Below are 18518 nucleotides of genomic sequence, written 5' to 3'. Positions count from 1 at the left end.
GGAGCCGCTTCTCCGCGGCCGGAGGCGGGGTGGCAGCGAGGGGAGGAAGGCACCTCTCCCAGGGGGAGGTTTTGTGACCCAGGTCTGGCAGACCCTTGCTCAATGCACCAGGCTGGTCGCCGTACCCTGTTTACCAGGGAAGAGAAAAATGTATCCGAAAATAATTTGGTTTTGTTTCTGTTTGCAAGACGAGCTCCCACTGGCACGGCCGAAGTCTTCCTGTCTGCTGTGGATGGATCCGCTAGTGCGCGTCTCTTGATGCAGCAGGCATCTTTAAAAGGTTTTCTGGAAAACAAGCAGAAAACCAGCTATTCTTCAGCAAGATGATTAGGAAAAAACTTGTACAGAACACGAACTGCCTCTAGACTGAATTAAGCTTCACAGGGATCAGATTCTACCATAATTCAATACAGTTCAGCTTCCACTAACACAGTTAAGCCACTCCGAAGAAATAAATTGATGTACCTATTTCTCCTTTAAAAGACAGTGGGCACTATTGTTCCACCTTCCCACCCATAATCACCTCCTGGTGCAATGCTAGCAGGAGGGAAAGATACTTGCTACAGGGGCTTTCCCAGCAATGGATGTTGTGCTAATTGCTTTCCATCCCGGCCTTCATATTGCACAAAAGGAAGGAAAGCCTCTGCAATACAGGGCTCCTGTCCCATAACCATAATCAACCTGCCAGCAGCACTAGCGTTTCGAAAATCATGAGTCAGTTCCCTCTCCTCTCGCCCTTCCAAATCATGAGGCTGGCAGCTTGCCATCATCAGCCTGATCCAAATAATGCCTTCCCTAGAAGAGAGCAAGTAGACCATCAGGTGGATTTCCTGCTAAGACGGACTGAAGCATTTTCCTTTATAAATATTACTTCAATTAATTCAATTACAGCAATTGCAGTGATAGTATTATGTTACTACGTGCATTTTTCTTTTGCTTATGAAAGGTTATGAGGTCATATTTCACAGTTGTTTGAAAAACTACAATTTTTGTGGTTCCACCCATGCAGTAAAAAAAAAAAAGATTGTTCTGGCAGCTTGTTTTCATTTAGATTCCCACTCCAAAGTGGTGTTCTTAGTTCTGTTTCATCATCATCTCTCCAAAAAGCAAGCGACAGAGTAAGTAATTAGAATCCGTTTTTGAAGGCTAATTTAACTACAGCAATAGAATTCTCCCCCTGGAAGAAGTCTTCCATGGGAATTGTCTCTCTGAAACCATAATCCTTCCCTTACACCGTAAAATATTGGCCTTTAGTAGGGACCAGCTGTAGTGACAATTTTTACAAGCAGATGCCTCCTCCTGCAGCACATTAAACATATTTTCCATGGCTGCTGAAGCAGTGGAATGGAGACCTCCTTCTCGTCTCACCTAAAGTAGTTTAACTGCTCTGTGACTTCTGTTTTTTAGTGCGGATATCCTGATGCATGCACTCCAATGTAAGAAGCCGACCAGGTCCGTTGTCTCTAAATCAGAGATAAATACAGAAGAACAAGAATAGATAGCAATTCTCTAGTTATGCAAAGCCATTTTTATCATAGCTACTTTTCGCAGCCACAAAACATTTCTTATTAAGATGTTAAAGAACATGCTGTTTTATCTGAGCGCTGAAACCCTGGAAAATCAAAAGAAAGGCAGGAATATTTAAGGAATTCCGGCAATCTGAGATATCTTAAATGGGAGATACAATTTTTCTTTCAAAGGCTAAATTTGGTTTGCTACCGCAACGGATAAAGGACTCTTGCAGCCTACGGGACCACTGAAATTCTTTTAGCTGAACCCTGGCATGAATATTTATAGATCAAGCAATGATTTCTGCAGAATTTGTTTTGCTTAATTCAGTGTTTTGATTTTTTCATAAACATCTACCCATGTGATGCACAGAACCACATCGTTTCTCCATACAGATTTTCTAGATTCTCAGTGTGAATTATTTTATTTTCTGGGAAATTATTTTACCTTTGGAAATCAAGAAACTGCTTACTAGCAATGATACATTTAAAACATTCCCATGAAGAGTGACTCCACCTCTGAAGTGCAGCATGGGAATGCAGTGGGTGCACTGCTCGCTCAAGGCACAATACTGTGTCATAATTACAAATCCCTGAAACAAGCAGAGGCATATCTTCCCATTCCAAAACCACGATGATATTACAAGGGGGAAAGGCAGATAAGGCCCACATTCAGGAAAACATGTAAATGTGCTTACCCAAAGAAGACTTCACGTCCTCATTCTTTTTCCTTTCTTAACCCCTTCCATTAATCTTCCCTCTCCCCACTCCTTTTTTACTATTTAATTTGCCATTCCCAAGAATCTCCATCACTTAAAATGAAAGTATTTACAGAAGTTCATGACAGTTACTCTGCTCATGTGCTACACCGTTGTCTTAATCTCCACTGTAAACTCTTGGCGCAGTTTTTTTCTTTTTCTATTATTGTATGGAACGCATCACAACTGGGATCCCAGCCGTGGTGGGCGCCTTGCGCTAACACCATAAATACGGTGAAAATAATAAGCAAATCTTACTCTGTAAAACACCAGGTGCCAGCTCCCGTGCTGGGGCCTCAATGACAATCGCTTAGCGAAAAAACAAAAGGCAAATTGATACCTGGGACAGATTGTCCCTTCCCTGTTGAGTGCCACTCCACACCCTCAATGGTAGATGCCACAGGCCTGCATGCACGATGTTGGGATCTGTAGGAGAGAAGCTCATCAAAATGGATGCATGTTGCCAGCAGGATCCCTTTGGAAATGTAAAGTTGCAAGGGGTGTGGAGGGCAGGTAAATCAGAGAACATTTAGTTGTTAGGGTCTGGAGAAACCCAACTGTAGGAGAACACACCAAGCAAGCAGTCATGGGGTCTGCCACAGAAAGCTGCTGTCTCTTGTTCTGCCCCCATCACCAACATATACTGCTGGGCTACCCTAGGTTTTGCAGTGTCTCATGATGAAATGGGCAAGCTTCATGCTCCCAGGGGAATAGTTCAGGGCCTCTCCTGATGATTTCCGTGTGGTAAAATGATTTGAGAACCCTTTTTTAAAAACTAAACCATGGATGAAATAGTCCTGTCCCATGCACTGGGAAAATCTTTAAGAAATATAAAAAGTCATTACTTACTGAGGTTGTCAACGTGGCTTCTTCAGTTTGTGTAACACCAGTTACTTGGCTCCTTGGGGTCTTTGTAAGGAAGGAAAAGCCTCGCCAAGGAAGGAATTAGGAAATCATACAGCACAGTGTCAGCCAAACAGAACAGATCCCAGAAATCTTTAATCCTACTCCTGTGATTTAGTAAGTATTAGACCTTTCTTTAGCGAATGTTTTATGTTGGCCACAAAAGAGGGGTGGAAACAGCAGATAGGAGGGGTAGGATACTTCTCATTGTCTCTTTGTGTGCATCCATGTCGCTTCATAGATCTCTGGTCTTCGCCACCCAAGATAGGAATCGTGCTTGTCCTTACTTCTGACTTAGGTGCTACAGTCATCTGTCACTGTTGACAGACCTGTTCACACCAGGTCTAACTGGATCTGAGTCTTGCATTGCTTCCTTTAGGAGCTGTGACCTGAAGGCATACAGAGACATGAAACAGCCTTTCCAGAAGCAAGTGTAGTGAGAATGCAATCGTAACTAGAAAAGTGTTTTACTTAATAAATACTCTAGCAGTTTCTGTCTTACCTAAAATTTTGGTAGACTTGTCCACTCATCTCGTTCTGCTGCATGATGTTTGCAGTCTGCTTTCATCTATGTATCTGTGGTGCTCTGTTTACTTCCACCTCCATCACCATGTTGCTGAATCCTACCTGTATTTTCCTCTGGGATATACAACAGAAGAAATTCAGACTGACACCTTCTAGTTATCAAGAATGGTGCTTTTATGAAGGTGGGTCATCCCTCTTTTTTGCATACTGTCAGGAGTTTAACCCCTGGCTGCCATTTAACTCAGCCCAGCTCATCAACAGAACATAAAACATATTACAGGTAACTTGCAGGTCCTTAACATTTCAAGGTTCTTGACAGCTCACCACAAAGAGCCTCTGCTGGCTGGATGCTTCACAGCACGGGCCAAGGAGGACAGCAGAAGAAACTTTACATGCAGTACACTCCCAGTCTTAGAGGAGCAGCTCTTGGGAAACACCCAAGTGCATCAGTGATATACAAGGAAAATGTTTTCAGAGACTTTGCTCTTCTGCCTTTCATGCGCAGCTAATACACATACTTGTCATCAATGAATTTACACATGCTATGTATGCTTCTAGTACTGTATGCATAATTAATAAAATAATAATCTAATTATAAGATACTGATTTCAGCTGAGAATTGAGAAATTTCTGAAAGGTTTGTAAGTGGGTAGCGATCAAATTTCACCGTACTCAAGCTTTAATTTATTCTTCCCACACAGTACAAATTAACTGCTGGCAGGAAAGTGGTTCACTACACGGCAGAGCTACCCTGCAATTACTAGGTTCAACAGCGACCTCGGAAAGGTCTGTGAACAAAGTTGCTGCTTGTGTAACAGCAGCCTTTGCTCTTGGTTTAGCTGCATAGGGATGCACACAAAGTAAGTGCATCGGATGGGCCAGGCTGGGATTTGCATTTAGAACACTGACTTCTAGATTTGGGACAATGACTTTTTAGGAGACGAGAGATTTGTCTACAGCACTTGCTTTTGCTCCTGAGGAAATTAATACTTTTAACTGTTACGAGAACAGCAGCAAAAATGTTCTTCCTTCTGAAATTTGGTCCTCCTTGACTCTCATGTTTTTGACACTCTCCAGCTAAATAACCACAGTCCTCATGAATTGCAAGCCACACATACACACACATACCTGTACATGCATGTCGTAATTGTGATAAAGATCATGTAGTACCTTTTAAAATTACACATACACAACCATATTCCTCGTAATCTGAGCTATACCTAAATTAGCAACTGCAGCGACTCACACTCATCAGCTACTCCTGGTTTGGTTTGCTGCTTCCCTGACTCATCAGCTGCTTCTGCACATAGAGCCTCATGACTCAGGGGTGGCAAACTGTGCCACCTGCGTAGGAGGACAAAGCATTGCTTCAGGCCACCTTTTCCTTACTGTTCTTTTCACCCAGATTTCTCTCCTCACTCAACTCCGCTCTCTTCCAAACGTCACCTTGAACCTAATCAGCCCCCATCCTCTTCTCCCCACCGATTCGACCACTGACCCACACTATGTCCTCTTTACTCAGTTGCACATTTCGTTTTCACCACTGCCAGAGAGCAATGCTAGAGCCCTCCCTGCTGAGCTAGGGCACTCTCAAGCTGAACGTGGCCAAGGAACTACGCTAGGGGATGGGGGATGGAGGAAATACGTTGTGGGGTGGGAGAATGTCACTAGTGGCTGTGTAAGATAGGCTATGACTTGCACTAAGCTGTGAAACGGAGATCTTGCTAGGAAAGGAAGGAGAGGAAGCTGCAGGGCATGCACTGGAATGTATGGGAGACTGGCATGCAGCACTGTCTGGATAACCTAAACAGCGTTAACAAGTTTGCTGAGGACTTGGCTTGCAGTGCCGAGCCCATCTAATCAGTAAATCTCCTACTGTCCAAGTTTTACTACCTTAAATCAAGTTATAGCTGCTAGACTGCATATTCCTCCAATGCAGATTGCAACAGTCAACAACCAAGTGCCTGATCTTATACTCTTGCGCATTAAGTCCTACTCTCCACCCACTTTCTACCCCGAGGACACCTGAGGTGATGGGAGGAGCCATTATGGGTTAGACACCTAGAGCCCAGGGAGACTGACAGAACTTCTCCAAGACCTCAGTTTTCTATACTGTCCTGAAGCAGCTCCAGAACCAACCAGCTTTGCTTGTTCTGTTGCTGATGAGCACTGCAAACAGCCCTGGACTACTGGGAACACCCTCTGCATGCCAAGGGACAAGCACAAGTGCAGCAGCACCCAGGGAGGAACCGAGAGCACAGATGAGATTTGCCCATGCTGTTCACAGCAGTAGAGCAAAAGAGAGTCTGGCTGTGCTGACAGAGGAAGAGGCTAGCCATAATACAGCTCAGCTTTCTTATCTGCAACAGCAGTGAAGGCAGTGTGTCACCTGGCGGGGCTCCTGGCAGACCTGGCGAGCACAGGGACAGGCAAGAGGAACGTGTGGGGCACGTTTCCCAAGGACAGGGCAGAGAAAACAGAGAGAGCCTGGGGATGAGTTATGTGACCGAGAGCCTCTCTCGGCCCTGCAGGCGGTTCTGGACGCAGTCTCCTAGCAACACAGAGTCCACAAGCTCTGCCCTCCCACGCCAGGCAGTCAGGGCCTAGTGGAGTGGAGCTGTCAGGATGAGTGCAGCCCCGTGGTGAGTGGGAACAAGGGATCCAGGGAGGTCTGGTGAGGACCTTGCGCTCCTTCGTTCATCTGCCTCTCTTTCTGGCATGTTCACTCTTCCCTCCTGAAGGTCCAGCTGGAGTAGACCCACACCCATCAGAGTTAGCGGGGTTTGGACTTGAGTTTTTCCCTCTTAAATGTGTTAGTGGGAAAACAGGCAAAACAAGCAAACCACTTTTCTCAGCCCCTGGCTTGTGACCTAGTCCCTCGCTTGGCTTCTGAATGTCAGCATCTAGCACAGCTCCTTTCTCACACCCTGAGACCTTGGAGCCTGAGTGGTCCTGCATGTTTGGTCCTCAGCTTTGACACCAACCAGTGAACTCCTCTGCCATGTGCTGGTTTCACACAAGGCAAACAGTGGAGCTAAACTGTCACAGCACAGGCCAGATGTGGTGAGCCTTTTACTCCTGCTTTCTTAATACAAGCAAAGTAAGTCTTAAAACACACTTCTTCATAAAGCCAGTATTTCCTGCACTAAGTAGAGGTTTTTGGTTTCAGGTACAAGGAAAAGCTGTCATCAAGATGCTTGCCAGCACGCAGCACCAAACAGAGGTTCTCAGATTCACTTAATGGCCAGTGCTGGCGGTTCTTAAAAAGCAGTCTGGATGATTTCAGAAATGGCTTCCCTCCTCTGTGTGGTAACATCATCATCCATAGCCCAAAGGGGCTTTCCCCCATCCTGTCACAGAGTAGATCCCACCTGGCTCAACAAAAGGCACGTAAAACATCTGCTAAACCCAACTGCAAGCTCAGGTCAAAGCAGGAAGCCAGGAAGGATTTCACGGAGGAGGTGGACCACCACCTAAGCCACCACGCTCAGTTATTTCACTCTCGTTTGAAAGACAGCATCTTTCCAGAGGTAAAGACAACATAGTTGTTGCCACTCTTCCTTGAAGTGAGCATCCATCCAGCACTTGAAATGCAAAACCAATCCAGGATTGTGTTCCCACTTGCCTTATAAACCCCCTGCCCCTCATTATTCCTTACAAACAGGAAGCCAACAAAGCCTGAATCACCATAAAAACATATCTCTGATCTTATTATAGGGAAAGCTATAAGGAGCTGGCAGGTTTTTGAAACACCTTGCTAACATGGTCAGATTAGTCATACAGGTCAGTTACTGAACCGGTCTCACACTTTCCCATCAAAGTAAGACACTGGAGAGCAGAGGCTTTACCCTCCAGCCTTGAAAACATCTCGTGATAATCGTGAACATGCCAGAAATGGTAAAGAATCTCTCATTCAAACAGAATAAATGGTGATCATACACTTTTTCATGTATTATGACACATACGCCTCCTAAAAATGTGAGGATTACAGTCTACAACTGTCAGTGGGACTCCAGGGCCCAAATCCCACCGCAGTGGATGAAAACTCTGGCCCCTGACCCGAGCACTCTGATTTGACAGGAGCTTTGTACATAGACAGTGCCAAAGTGCAAAGCAAATCACAAGTCAGTTTATTCTGTTGTGCTGCCAAGTGGATTTGTTTACTTCGGCATTTGCTGGCGTGAAGGGAGGGGACAGAGAGAGAGACCTGTTACGTTGATTTGCCTCATTTTGGATTCAGCCTGACTGAGCACAGTTTCAACAATCCATACCTAGTTTTAAGTGAACTGTACTACAGAGGGCTCATTTAAAATTAGCAAACCAATGGGACACATTTCCCTGACCTGTGAGTCATATTCCACATGAATGCCACTCCGACATTACAAAGGTGAAGGATGCTCCACTGGAGTATGATAGGACAGACTCTGAGGAAGCATATTTGAGATGTGTTGTTACTACATGCATGCTCAGCGCTCCACATCATTCTTCTTTTGAAGTCAAAGACAAACTTTCTATATACTTCTGAGGGACCAGGTGACTCATTACTTTTGCAAATCCCACTGCAATGCTCTAGGAGTCTCGTTTTTTTTCTTTTGTTAGCCTATGCTCAACTTCTTATCGATCTGAAAGAATTCAAGAGCAGATTCTGGAGCTTAAAATGTATGCTGCTGCATTAAAACCTAGATGCACACTACCTCTACGTACTATTTTATTGAGGAAAAGTACTATTTTATTGAGGAAAATCCCTTGCATAATAAGCAAGGGATTTTTACAGTCTCTGCTAACTGCAGTTGACTGCGCCTGTGCATTTGAGCGGGACTGCAGACCTACAATCAGAGTCTGCTTTGTTTTGAGCCTGTCTTATCTCACAGGCTGATATCTTCCTTTGTTCCTGAAATAAACATAGGTATCGAAGGCTGCAATTAGATGATTTTGCTAGCCTGCATTACATTATTATTACTTACTCAGGCGATCAACTAACTCTAATTAAAATTCTGAGATGTAAGTTTCTTTCAGCAGGCAGTATCAGTGGAGCGAGAGCAGCACAGCTGAGCTCTCTGAAATCTTAGCATGCACAAATCCTGCAGTCTCAGTCCTTAAGTGCACCAAACTTACTGGCACACATGAGGAAAGAGACCAAAATGGCTCACATTCGGAGCCTCTTCCTGATTCCCAATGTCTATTGCACTTAAATGCACACTTGGTAGGCCCAGAAATAAGGCCAGAATGAGTCATTCTTATTCCCCAGCCCCACTCCCAGCTAGTCAGTGGCAGCCATTAGTAAACAAATGCTTTATATGTCAGCCTTGATACAAATAGCTCGTGTCTACCAGCTTACACAATGAGGCTGTGTGTGTGACAGCCCTCGGCTCCTGTCCCCGGGCAGGGCAACGCTAACTAAAGGCATGATAGGCATTAGCTTCCCTGGAAATGTGCCAGCCAGCAGAGGTCTTAAGTGACCAATGCAGGAGAAGGATGGAGGAAATGATGTTCAAAGAGCCCAGACCGGGGAATTAAACAAACGAGGGGACTCGTAGGGGCCTAATCCTGGTAGGAAGCCTATGGCATCTCCTTCCTTAGGATCTGTGCACATGCACAGATCTGGAAGGAACTGTTCCCTCCAGTCAATGTAGTCCATCTCCCAGCCCCACCTGAGGAGGTGCAGAGACATGCTGCAGAAGGTCAGTGGCTCAGAATCACTGCCCCTCAGTCCGCCTGCCGAATGCAAAGCTTTGGCACCACGATGTGACGAGCACCTGCGCTTAGCAGGATTTTATTCTAGTACAGTAAACAGAGTTCACCAACTGTTTGGATCGGCAGGTCGCCCATCTAGGAGTACAACTGTTCACAGCTGTTGAAGGCAATGCTGCGTTCAATTATTCACACCATTTTTTCAACACAAAAGTGGCACTGAGAAAAAAACATTGCGGGGGAAGGGGAGGGCGAATGCTGCCCGAGAACCTACTGCGCTGCCTGTCCACCTCCACCTTCCTCAGGAAGGCAAACAACCCAGCACACTTTTGCTATTTCTAGGCCCATGCATCTTGCAGAATCTAGCTCATCTGTCACCATTCCTTGTCAGACCCTGGGCACCAGCCCCAGTGCAATGTCGCACTTTGTTGTGCCTGCCAGCCTCAATTTTGAGTATTTAATATCTTGTGGCCAAAAGCAGTGCTGGTCCCTAGGATGGGAACCATTAAGCTAGACCTTCAGCGCAGTCTGCAATAGCTTGTATAGGTTAGCTGTATCCCTTGACACTGCAGTCAGGGCAAAGCAGGGAATACTTTGGGGAAGCAAAAAAATTCGCACCCCTGGTTGGTTCTAGCATGTGACCTGGGTCTCAGGATGGAGTCACTGCATCAAGTGCTGGCTTGTTAAGCACAAATTACTGGCTCATGTCTTGCCTTTTCCTCTAACATGACCAGATGGGAAAGGACTTTATGCTTTCTCCTGTCATCAGACCAAAGCAGCACATGACTAAGTGACCAATGACATCCTCCTTCAAACATTTAACTCAGGAAAGAGGAACTTGCGGGAACAGTTTCAGAATAGAGCATGCAGATTTGATGTCAGCAAAACTGTATTTCGACACATGAAAGATTCCTATTGCTGCCTTATTTATATCCCTGGCTTCTTATTTCAGGGAGGAGAAACACGTAACATCACTGAAGATATCCCCACGCAACTCTGTGATACCAGATCTATAATCAAGCCTGTTCGGGTTGTGAAGATAAACACTCTACCACCAGAGCTTATAGACCACTTGGGAGAATCCTTTCCCAAGACAGTTGTAAAGAGTCCTCGTATGGTAGGCAGCCAGGCAACACAGAAAAAAAGGCAAATTCAGGGAACTGGGAGCTTCATTTTGAATTAAATCATGTGATGTATAAAATGATCTAATTGCTTGCAGTTTTCAGGAGAGCGTCATCTAAACAAAGGGGGCATGAACACCCATATTCAGAAATTCTGTAAAGGTTTGGCCTAAGTCATCTGCTGAAGATTGAGAGTATCTTAACCTCCTGAGAATGAAATACTTGCACTCAATGATACATGAAGAAGTGTAAAAGAATATATAGCCAGGCTGGGGGTGAGAAAAGTGCTCGTCAAAAGAGAGCAAGCTCATCTAGAGCCCTCTGTGACTTATTTCTGTTCCACTCCTCTACGTGTCCTTGGCTTATGTGATACTTCATTTAGATAAACTTCAGACAAAGCTTAACAAAATTCTTAGAAAGGCAGATTGTTATGCCTGGCCCTGAATCCAAGGGAATATTTAAGACGGTGTAAAAGCCGTATTTCTATGAACCTGGTGATGACACTGGTGACATGGCTCTAAAGCCTCCTTCAATTATGACAAAAAGCTTCATTTCACAGTAAATAAACATCACAGCTAGGCTAAGAGAATACGCATGGGATGCTCCAGCCTGTAAAGCTTGCCAACACAGGTAACGTGCTGTAAGAAAGACTGTAAAATGATACCACACTCTACATCAGTTCCCTGCTGAGCGTCCTCTCAGAAGCCGTTCCTTCCCAGGAGCTAAAAACGCATTTCTGGTATTTTCTTAGAATCAACTGATTTCTATCTCCAGCTTAGAAGATTATACCTCTCAGCTACAAACACAGATGTCCTTTTTCTTTAATTACAAAACTCAAGCTTGTGTTTGTTTTCTCAGCGCTCTTCAGACTTTGGACTTTGATAAATTTCTGTGTAAAAAGTTGTTTAAAAATAAGTATTTGGATGTCTTTTATGCTGCATTTTTCTATGGGCCTGACAGCATAAAGAATCTAGATGGAAGTCAAAGCATAATGCCTCTAGGATGTTAGACAACCATGAGAGTCTAGCAGCATGAATTTGCTGGAACATTTTATTTTTGATTCAATTTCTAAGAGCTACCGGGTACCACAACTTCAGTGAACCCTGAGACGAGCTTGAGACACTTAACATTTCACAGAATTTAGACAAATATATTATACTATGTTTTATGCTTTGGGGTCTCTGCTGCTCCCATCACTGGCAAAATAAGATGACAGAATAATGTCATATTATTGTTTCAGTCTATTCCTGTACGGTATAGTGACCCTGCTACTCTGTTGCGTGCAGAACTTCCACCAAAGAACAAAGGCGGTTTTTTGGTGTTTCTCATTATGAGATAACCCTCTGTACTCCTCAGTCTGTGTAAGACCACCTCTGGGGGTGTCATCTGTGTCCAGGTTTTGTTACTCTTCTTTAAGAAAGATGAAAACAAATTCAAAAGAGAACAGGGAGAGCTACAGGAATGATTACACACCTATGACCAACATGCCAAGATGGAGCAAACTGAGTTTCTAATACAGGTAAGAGATAAATGAGGACATGCATAACAAGCTCAAATTAAGTACAAGGGTGATAAAAAGAAACTGGAAATACTTTGCTTCCCATGTTTCTTTGGGACAGGGTAAGTGAGTTCAGGGGGAGCGCACAGATTTAGGTTAAAAACTAGCAATGATTTTCTAACTGAAAAGACAGTTAAAGAAAGAAATACATCATCCTGAAGGCTCTGGTTTATCCCTCTTTCAACATTAGCTTACATAATCATCGGCAGGTTGATGTTGTCTTATGGCAGAAGGGTAAAACAGACCAACACTTCTTGGTTGTTAAGATAAAAACAATTCTCTTTTTTTGAAGAGAATCCATGGACCCTCTTGTATTTTACAATTATTTTGGTGGCTATGAAGAACAAAGCCCTTAAGATATAGCTAAGCTTTACCGTCTTACAATACTTTGATTTTACTATTAGAATTATAAACATTCGAATTTGTAACTGGCAGTAGTTGGGAACCTGTGCCTGCTGACAGGCAGAAACATATTTGCCATCCATGCGCGTGTTGGAGGGAAGGAGGTTAAAAATAAATACATTCATGGACGACCTCCAGGCTGCCAGCAGCCTGCAGACACCAGCCCTAAACTGGACTCCTGAGGTCCCTTTCAACCTATTGCCTTTGATTCTTTGGACACAAGGAAAGGCTCTGATGGTGCCTGGCTTTCCTTCACCATGATTGTAAGCCATACAGACACCCATGCTGATTCATTATGAGTAACAGCTTTTCCCCCCATGTCACTGTCTGCCTTCCAGATTTTAACGGCTGATAATGTAAAGCAGGTCTGGATCTGGGGTATCCTTATTACTACCCACTCTGAAGGTCAGTTCTGAGGACGGCACTCCCACCAATTCTAATCTGCCTGCTTCTCTGCTCCCCCTACGTTCTTCAGCGTCTTACTGCAGAAAGCAACTTCTTGGTCAGCAATGTAGGACAGAAGGTATGGAAAACATTGCTCTTCAAAAGCTAATAGCAACTGAGAGAAACCATCTCTTCACTGTCTGGAAATGAAGAGCTTTTACTGTCAGACATACTCCTCGTGCCACCTGCTGGCTACTGTGAAACACTGCACAGAGAAGAGCGTCCAGTGTTCATAGCCAAGGTACTTGCAACTAATATGGGAAAAGGATGGTACAGAAAGACAGTCAGGGTTACGGTTTCTTCCCGGAGTGTGATGCAGGTCCAAAGTATATGAATACTTTGCCCTTCCCATTTTTCCACCCGGTTGGGTGGGGACCCAACGCAGAAAGTGTCAAGCAACTGCCAAGAAAACCTCCATGGCAGCAGAGTCTTGAATTTCGATTTTAACCTGGCTTCTAGGGAAAGCTACTTTAGACTAAGCTTTGTGAGCTATGGTTAAGATATCTATGAGATGATGTTGTTCCTTTTCCCATCTCCTTTTAGCTCTGCCTTTGGGCACATCGCCTCACTGGGGACAGGAAGAAGAGATGAACAAAACACCTTACTTCTGTACTTGCTTCCACAGCTCCATCTGTGCTTCTCCCTTCTCACTATATCCCCTACTTGCCTTCCTCCACTCTACTGTGCATCCTCTTTTACTACACAGGTATATTCCCAAGCGAATCTGACCATCTCCAGTTAAACTGTCTACTCCTTTGGCTGCAAAGAAAAAACAACTCACTAGAAAATGGCTGGGTTAGAAAACTTAACAAGAATAGTAGATAGGACAGAAGTCTTCTGTCTAGTATTCTTCACACTGAAAGAATCAATGGTGCTGAACATGATTATACTTTACTGCTACTGCAAGGGGTAACTACCAAAGCCCACTTATGCCGCACGAGTACTTGGTGTCTGCTCTATCAATAGGAAATATGATTAAGAGAGTTACTACATATTATTCTAATTTTTATAGGAATCACGCCAGCCCAAAGTTGTTAGGAGTAGATTTGGCGCCTGGTACCTTGACCCTAAAACATGGAAAAAGCAAAATGTGGGCGAACCTTTAATGGATCCGAAAGAAACAGGCAATGGGGTTCACAATTTTACGACACCACCCGTTAAGAAGGTACCATAAGCACTGTGTACCACTGACACTGAGCCCAGTGGAGTTAACGACTACAGGGCACGCAGGTTATGGGAACATGCCTGTGCACCACTTGCAGCGAGAGTAAGAGGCATAATCTTACTATTCACCTGACTGGTGACAATGACTGCTTGGTTTTTCACGCTGTGACAGCGAGAATCCACAGTGTAAGGCCTGGCAATGAGCAAACAGTGACAGCTCTTATTATCAGAAAGCTGCTACCTGCTTCCAACCTCACCTGTGACCTGTTCTCTTTCTCCTCCTCAACAGAGCTCCATAAAAGCACCACTGGGTTCTTTACGCATGCTGTCCTTATGCTCAGGAAGAGCTCTCTGCAAACCTCCATAAAGCTTCCCCTGCCAAACTCTCATTCTCAAGTTGTCTGTGGAACTTCCAGATGCCCTGACAGTACAGCCACAGGGAATAACAAGGCTCCTTAATTTGTATTTCTTTTGTACTTGTTCATGATTCCATTTTGTTCTATTATAAAACTGGAAGAAGCACTGTACGCACACAAGGCTTGTTTAAGAGCAGTGCTCTCCAACACGCTTAATACAGCAGCTGTGGATACCACGGGATCAGACACTGGCCAGGCTCAAAAGCGCTCCCTAAATAGCATCCACTACTGCCACTGTCAGAGCCAGAATAGCGGGATAGATGCACGACGGGTCTGATTCAGCAGGGCACTTCTCACTTGCTCTTAAGCTACAGCTGAGATGCCCTGTCACCACACCAGATGGCACAGCTTACAGAATAAAATTCAGAAAGTTCATCTGAGATAGTGCATGTGGGCCAGGACTTCCTAATAACAGCTATGGCTGGAGAGTTGTTTATAGAATTGGAATAGTAAATATCCGCCCTACTGTTTTGGTTTTGAAATGTGAAAAGGTGGCAGGTTTGAGGCTCCTGATCTTAGGCCAGTCGGCTGGCTGGTAATTCTGCAAATTCACATGTAGCTTTTCAAAATACAGTCCAGCAACTGCTATCACATTTACTGAATAATCAATGGTGCAATGAAGCCTCAATGTTCACAGAACACTAACTTCCAAACTAATGCCACATCAGAAATGATTGCATGAACGAACTAAAATCTTGAATTAATTAGAAACAGAATTGTGTCCTTAAGACTTCGAGAAACTGTCTCCTTGCCCCTTTATTGTACTGTCGCTTTGTTTGGTTCCAATGAAAGCTTTAAAAAAATACAAGATACATTTTGGCGCGTTTCTGTTAATCTGCTTTGGAAATTGTCTTAGGAGGCAGAGGTCTCCATGTTCTACGGGATGCGAGCATCTCAAGAATTCCTAGAGAGGAAGGGCTACCAAAAACCAGGGATCAGTTACCGTCTGCAACGATCTGTGCGTTTGCTTCAGAACAGGAACCTCAGTCCTCAGCATCCTGTCAGCTCTTGGGCCGTGACTTTTCTCACTTCTCTTCTGTCCAGCATCTCTGCTTCCAGCACTCGATAAGTGATCAGTGACTCAGGCATTTCAGCCTTAGTATTCGCCAAGAACCTTGTTTTAAAAAGAGGGAATAGAAAATAAATTATAGACATCCTAAGAGGAGTTCCAAAGCACAAATTCACTGCTACTTGGACAGGGTATCATTGTTACAACCATGACTGAACCGCCTAAAACTAGTTATATCCAGCATAAATCCACATTGCCTCTGAAAGGGAAAGGTCTGCCTCTCCTTTAGCCACCCATTCTTGCTTTCTCCCTGCTGTTGGCACAAGTATTTCTGTGGATGAAAAGAAACATTTTTTAAATTTTCTGTGTTAATTTTCAGCTGGATCAGTTACCTAATCTGACCCACTTCAATGGTCACATGAAAGCAAAGGCCTGCACAAAACAGGCAGTGAGAACAGGGGAGCCGAAGGGTCAGAGAACTCTTTTCTGCAACAGTATGGACTTATGCTGGACTGAAGTGCAATCCTACCAGGAGGTCTGCAAATTATGAAGCCTTTTCAGGTCCTGCCACCCACTGCAGCCACTGCAAACAAGTAATCATTGATAAAGCTGAACCCCTTGCTCACAAAAACCTCCCTCGCCTCTGAACTACGGCTGTTTCACAGCAGATTACAAGGATGGCCCTGGTCTAGGAGACCACAGCACTCAAAGTGCATTTGCATCACTGGATGCTGATGGCACCTGGAAGCGACTGAGCAAAAACAGCACGTGCCCTCTGGGGACTATGTAGGACTTGCGCAGGAATCTGGGATCTGGGTTACAGAACTGTCCTTCCCTGCCTGGCTGTGCGACAAGCTTGTCTCTGGTAGCACCTGGGTCCTTTGTGACTCTCTTTTTGTAATCATTCAAATGCATTGCTAGTAACAACAATTACTCTCTGAGCACTCAAAGCAATCTGTGTGCTTTGCTTTAGTTTCTTCTGCAGATACTGGGTGAAAAAGAGTCTGGCAACAGAAGAGACTTGTATGAGCATGGACGATGAACAGAACCAGAGGAGACCTTTGCCCTTTTCTTGCTTATTAAAGCAGCACCCTGCCTTTCATCACGTGCATTTTTGTGTCTTCAAAATAAACTGTCCCTTAAGGGTTTCCGTAATAGTCACTTCTAAGCTGTGTTAGTTTGGTGTCTCTTCCTTCCTAAGCTGTTTTATCAAATATATTTAAGAAAAGAAATACTGGGGTTAGCAGCTCCAAACACTGCCTCTTCATCTGTGCTCTTTTAGTGTAATGATACAGTAATTAATGATTTTTGTCTGCTCTGCTTCAGGGAGATGACTAGGAATTATAAATTGCAGTATACGCATACTACCTAAAGAACAGTAGTATGCAGGTGCCCTAACTGATAATCCAGCTGAGCAAGGTGGTGTACAAATACAGAGCATGGGACTGTCTCTGTTCTGAAGGCTAGAAAAAAGGAATATAAGTAAACTGTGAAAGTATCATCTCCTACGCAACGAGTTTCAGTAGTTAGCGCAACTCGTTACAGTCAAGTGTCTGTTTTAAGTAGCAAGGCTAAGCTGCACCTTGAAGCGTCAGCAGTGGTAAAAGAGAGTGCACCCAAAACCACACTCACTGAGAAAGTGCCCAGGCAGGTCCTAGCTTCTCAGCTCTTTTCTTTCACTGTATTATTGAGCAGAAAATCTGAGCAGTGCATGTTTAGCACATGCCTGAATGCATCCCACACATCAAAGTACCAAAATAGATATTTTTACTTAAGCACAAGCTCAGCACTTTGTTGGAGGAGGGCTTCAGAGAAGGTGTCTTAAATACTGTGGCAAGCGAAGAAAGGAAAAATATTCAGATTATGAATTCTGTGTATTCGCACAGGTCACCATATACCATATCAGCCAGGGAACTTCACCGTGAAGACAGCACACTTGTGCTTCTATAAATTCGAATGACATTTACTGTCCTGTTAAGCTGAGGTAGCACTGCTCTAAATGACACTGAAAGATTAAGAAGTTCAAACACTGGAAATAGACTTATTGGGACATCCACTTAGCATTCTCTTTTCTAATGAGATAGCGGATAAAATCTCATCAGTGGGCTTTAGAAATCAAGCAATGACAACACCTTTGTTCAGATAAAGAGAATGGATTTTCAAGACAGCAGTCGAAACTGAATGAAAAACTGCCTCCCCTAACTCCTTCTCTGGTGTTCATCTTTGGTGTTAATAGTGTACACTGATAAACATTTTTAGTTTGTCACTCCAGAATTACCAATTCAGAATACAAAGTTGTAAGTTGCATTTACTAAATTTCTTGGGTTCCTATTAAGATTCATCTGTATAACCTTTTAATTTTGAAGTAAAATTTTACATCATCACTTCAAGAGGAAAATTGGGTAGTAAAATGAAGGTAAATTAAAATAAACATCAAATACCCTCTGTGCTAATGGACTCTGAAGTCCTGGTAGTCCAAAAAAGCTTCCTGAGCATAATACGGAAGACAGGAGAGCAGGACAATGTTAAGAAATCCAATTGTAGTCATTAGAGTATGATGCAGAAGCTACAAAATTAGTAGTGAATTCATCTCACTTCTCAGGGATACCAGAGAAAGCCTGGATTTTCATCAGTACAAGCATTAAAAGTACAAGCAAATCAGTCACCCTCAGCACACCCCTGTTAGAGCATATAAATCTAAGCCCACCGGTCCTGCTAGAATTAAACTTCATAAACCTCTGCAGTTACTCCAGCTCCAATGCTTGCTTTCATGCAAAAATAGGAAAGCAACTCAAGCATTCAGTCAACTTTGACATGTCATCTCCCTTCATTTTTGCACATTCACTTGCAGCATGGCTACCTTGTGCAGAGTGCCTAGCTACAGAGACAAAATGAGGAAAGAGAAGGAAAAAAGAGGGAGGGATGGCTTAAAAGGGGGGGGGGCGGAGAAAGCAAGCCTTTCAACTTTTTCTCACGTAACTTGTGACTTTTTATTCTGACCTGCCTTTTCCCTCCCTTC

General features: G+C 43.9%; 2 protein-coding genes across 2 annotated transcripts in view; one reads left to right on the top strand and one right to left on the bottom strand.

The window, feature by feature from the left end:
• SCARB2 (scavenger receptor class B member 2) overlaps positions 1–4834 on the bottom strand; it is a 29080-nt gene extending 24246 nt beyond the window's left edge. The window contains exon 1 of the mRNA XM_009288890.1: positions 4823–4834. Coding sequence (XP_009287165.1) covers positions 4823–4834 — 12 coding nt within the window. The remainder of the gene's footprint in view (positions 1–4822) is intronic.
• Positions 4835–11998: 7164 nt separating this feature from the next.
• STBD1 (starch binding domain 1) overlaps positions 11999–18518 on the top strand; it is an 8392-nt gene continuing 1872 nt past the window's right edge. The window contains exons 1-5 of the mRNA XM_009288879.1: positions 11999–12025; positions 12942–12989; positions 13923–14075; positions 15347–15448; positions 15879–15947. Coding sequence (XP_009287154.1) covers positions 11999–12025; positions 12942–12989; positions 13923–14075; positions 15347–15448; positions 15879–15947 — 399 coding nt within the window. The remainder of the gene's footprint in view (positions 12026–12941; positions 12990–13922; positions 14076–15346; positions 15449–15878; positions 15948–18518) is intronic.

The sequence above is a fragment of the Aptenodytes forsteri genome, unplaced genomic scaffold, assembly GCF_000699145.1.
Source record: "Aptenodytes forsteri isolate BGI_AS27 unplaced genomic scaffold, ASM69914v1 Scaffold221, whole genome shotgun sequence".
NCBI classification, from domain to species: domain Eukaryota; kingdom Metazoa; phylum Chordata; class Aves; order Sphenisciformes; family Spheniscidae; genus Aptenodytes; species Aptenodytes forsteri.
Note: the sequence above shows the minus strand (reverse complement) of the source record. Positions and strands in the feature narration are given on the sequence as shown.